General features: G+C 43.2%; 1 protein-coding gene across 1 annotated transcript; it reads left to right on the top strand.

Moving 5' to 3' along the window:
• Positions 1-2,930: 2,930 nt before the first annotated feature.
• On the top strand, positions 2,931-3,623 carry LOC126974316 (unconventional myosin-Ia-like). The gene has a single exon (XM_050821775.1). The coding sequence runs from the start codon at positions 2,931-2,933 to the stop codon at positions 3,621-3,623; it is 693 nt and encodes a 230-aa protein (XP_050677732.1).
• The last annotated feature ends 616 nt before the right edge of the window (positions 3,624-4,239 follow it).

Here is a 4,239-nt window from a genome sequence, read left to right as displayed (position 1 = left end):
CGACGGCGTTCACAAGTAAGTGCCCTCTATCAGCCGTTTTCAATAACGTATCTCTAGTTCTGGATAGATTGGTATCACCGTTTAATGATAAGATCTTATATATCCATAGTATGCGTTTCACAATCAAAGACAGTCTCTATCTATCTGTTAACACCGAAGAATAGCTTCTTCCCTTTTGAAACGTTAGTTCTGCTGCACAAATGTTTAGAAAACTCACAAACACAAAAGTTTACATAGCATAAAATCTTTTAACAGTTCCGACATATCGTTTTCTCAGTGACGAATTACATACAACTTGTACATGGATAGATAATGTTCATTGTTGATTAATCACATTAAAATATGTAAGACTCAGTTCTTAATCAGACAATATTTATTATTGTTTACTTATAAATACTTATGAAGGTAGATCAACACTACACATCCCTGTTATTCGGATTCGGATCGGACACAGTGCGAAAGCGCTCTTTTTGTTAGTAAAATTAATGTATCAAAATATGTTAAATTGAAAATTAAGTACAAAACAAAATAACAATATTAACTTCTGATTGTCTTTTAATGTACTAAAATTAATTAATTAAATGCTGCCGATATCAATACCATCTTTGTGCTGCAGTAGAGGGCTATTCGCGCTATTTATAACCTAGGTCCTAAAGAATCTTCTTCTCTGATCAATTAATCTTGACTGTTCCTCTCAATATATTCTTGATAATATTATGTATCTACAAAGGCACATAAATGAATTTGCTAGAAACTGTCATATCCATAACACCAGGAACAAACATAAACTAATAATGCCGAGCCGAATAATACTCAGATAAGTCGAGTTAGTAAGTCTTTTGTGGGGCGTTTTGTTTTACAACAAGATCCCACCTGGGATTGAATGTTTTAAGCCCATATGCCTTGTGCATATGGGCTGTCAAATGTCCAAGTCTGGTATTTTGTTTAGGTACTTATTATATTATTAGGACATTCGCTCGAATGGAGATTTTTTTACCAAGGTTTGTATTAACTTTCATTAGTGCAAAACATGGACGTTGGTTTCGAGGGGCAGTTCTAGGTACATTAATACACAAATTTTGTCAGCAAGCGGTACTAACAGTGAACTTTAATTCTAACAATTTGCGCCTCTCTTCCAAACTCTGTATTCTGAAGAACTCAAGCTGGCTACAGTAGCTGACCAGCATTCTGGGTTCAATCAACATACAGACAGTCCCCGCTCAGATAACTATTACTGCTGCCTCGTATTCGGCGGAAACGGTGCTAAAGCTATCGACGTCTGCATCAAACATAGCTGATGCACTACACAAACGCGGCAGCTGCAATAGTGCTCTAAAGGCGTTGTTATACTGAACCTGCGGGGCGCTGTGAGATTTATTAGTGTAGCACGCCCACAGGCTGCTCGAGTAGAGCGATGGGCAGTACGCTTTAATAAGAGTTATTATTACTGCTGTCCGTTCAATATTTTTTTACTCTTTTTAGAGGTTCATCGTAAAGTCTTCATAGAGATACGACTTTTGGACACTTACTATAACTTATCAATGTGACAACCGACATGCATCCTGCTTTGCCTCTCGATCGATCAGTTTATTCGTGTACAGGCTGATGAGATAAGGTGAGGTTAATCCCCCCTGCCTTACTCCACACTCCATTCTGTAAGGCCCAGAAAACTGACTCCCATACCAATACTTTGTAAATCTCATATTTTTTGACCTCGAAAAGCTCAAAAACGACGGTTTAGATAAAATTTAACCGCATATAGTTCATCTAAAGCCCATCCGCGCAACTTGCATGGATGGGCTTTAGTTTTATTATTCTCCAAAAATTTTTGAATACTTTCTATTCCCCTGATGTGGATATTGTAGCACGGGGACTAGACATCACAAAAATACTCGAACTTGTTTCTTACAAGACTATTAAATAGCGTTGTTAGAGTAGCTGGCTTCTTGAATTGCTTTCCTTGTTGCATCACAAAGCCTATAGTGTGTTGATTGCAATTTTATCTATGTGACTGACAAACCGTAGGTAATTCTTTGCCAATGTTAATACCTAAATCTCTAATTTCGTCAGTAGTCTATTTATTCAGGAACACAACAGTCTTATACAATAGTAAGGTTACAAATATACATAAATTAGAAGACAAAACAATTTCATAAATTAAACACTACTTATGTTCAAATGTTATATTTTTCGGGTACGCGCTTTAAATACAAGATGGTCGCCGCGCAAATTTATGATTTTAACAATATTGATATCGAATCCGAGGTTCTCGAGGGTGCAGAGAACGAATTTTTTGATCATTTTTGAAATCCAAGATGGCCGCCGCGCAAATTTATTATTTCAACAATATTGATACCGAATCCGAGGTTGTCGAGGGTGTAGAGAACGAATTTGGGATCATTTTTGAAATCATAAATGGCCAAGTTATTGTTGTGCTAAATGGAACTTAAATCGTTGACATTATAATTTTGCACGGTGGCCATCTTGGATTTCAAAATTAATCCCGAATTCGTTCTCTGCACCCTAGAACATCTCGGAATAAAGCTGGGAAAGGCGCCTCTATTGTCTCGCTTTTTCTTTTCATCGAGTTTCAAAAAACAACGAATGTAAACAACTTCGTTATTTTTTTTTTCACTTTACTAACACTTCAAAAATTGTTGCAACAATACTTAATCAAATACGTGATGTGTTTTTATTAAATGCATATAATCTAGTATGTCTCACAATTTACCGATTTAGGGATATGTTTATTCACTTGCAACATTATTTGGCTATTTGTGGACGTGTTGGCGAATGAAAGTACGTGACGTTCTCGCACACATTAATTATAATGTTAGTTCTGTATTGACAGGAACTATGAATGAAACTATCGTTCTGAGCGTTAGTATTCTACGGTTATCACAATTCGAATGTTTCATAAATGGCGACGTATGCCGCAGGTGGAGGCGGAGGCGGCGCGCGCCATCTGGCGGTGGTGGTGCTGCTGCGCGCGGCGCCGCTACGTGGCGGGGCTGGGCGCGCGGCTGGCGGCGCGGCACCGCTCGCCCGCGTGCGCCGCGTGGCCGCCCGCGCCGCAGCCGCGCCTGCTGGGCGCCGCCGACCGCCTGCTGCGCGCGCTGCACCACCGCTGGCGCTGCGCGCTCTACCGCCGCGCCTTCGACCAGACGGCGCGCAACCGCATGCGCGAGAAGGTCACGGCCAGCGTGCTGTTCCGGGAGCGCAAGGCCACGTACGCGCGCAGCGTGGCGCACCCCTTCGTGGGCGACTACGTGCGCCTGCGCGCGTCGGGCGCGTGGCGGCGCGGCGCGGGCGCGGCGCCGGCCGACCGCTACGTGGTGTTCGCGGACCTGGCGGCGCGCGTGTCGGCGGCGGCGGGCGCGTCGCGTGTGCTGGCCGTGCTGTCGACGGGCGCGCTGCTGCTGCTCGAGCCGCGCTCGCTGCGCGTCAAGCGGCGCGTGCCGGCCGGCGCCGTGTACCGCCTGTCGCTGTCGCCCTTCGCCGACGACCTGCTGGCGGTGCACGTGCGAGCGGTGAGTGACCTGGCCAAACGAACGCGGTATCTGGGGCCGACTGCGGATATCAAACACGGACCTCACTCAAGTCAACTGTATGTGAACACATAACAGACCGTCCTGACCACTACATCCGGTTCGACCGACCAAAATTTTGGTAAAAGAGAATAGATTCTCCCAAGACTATTACGTGAAGCCATCGAAATTAAAAACACCCAAATTTCAATAGAGAAGACGGTCTAAAATTATCTAACACCAGAAATCCAATAATCTCTCAAATAAAACCCAGAACTACCAAAAAAGAACAAAACACTGTCAGTATATTTTGCCAAAAACCATTAAAAGTGGGAGAGTCACGCTGCCGTCTTATGACGTCAGCACAATCGGGCCAGACACGTCCGGATTAATTACCACACTCGCACAGAATACCGGCGTGAAGTAGCGGCGTAGTGCCGCTATGTTTCGTATAGGTTAGTGTCGAGGACCGTTTACATATTCGATTGACATTGTGATTGTAATGGCAAAGATCGATTAAATAATTCCGAAAAATCCGGCGTTTATAAACTAAGTTGTGACACTTGTAACGGGGTATATATAGGTCAAACAGGTCGAAATTTCGAAATTAGATTAAAGGAACATATTGCCGCATTTACGAATAATCATCCCGAAAAATCACACTTCGCGAAACATTTAATTGATACAGGTCACTCACTCGGAAACAATAATA

The sequence above is a fragment of the Leptidea sinapis genome, chromosome 32 (genome assembly GCF_905404315.1).
Source record: "Leptidea sinapis chromosome 32, ilLepSina1.1, whole genome shotgun sequence".
Classification (NCBI taxonomy): domain Eukaryota; kingdom Metazoa; phylum Arthropoda; class Insecta; order Lepidoptera; family Pieridae; genus Leptidea; species Leptidea sinapis.
Note: the sequence above shows the minus strand (reverse complement) of the source record. Positions and strands in the feature narration are given on the sequence as shown.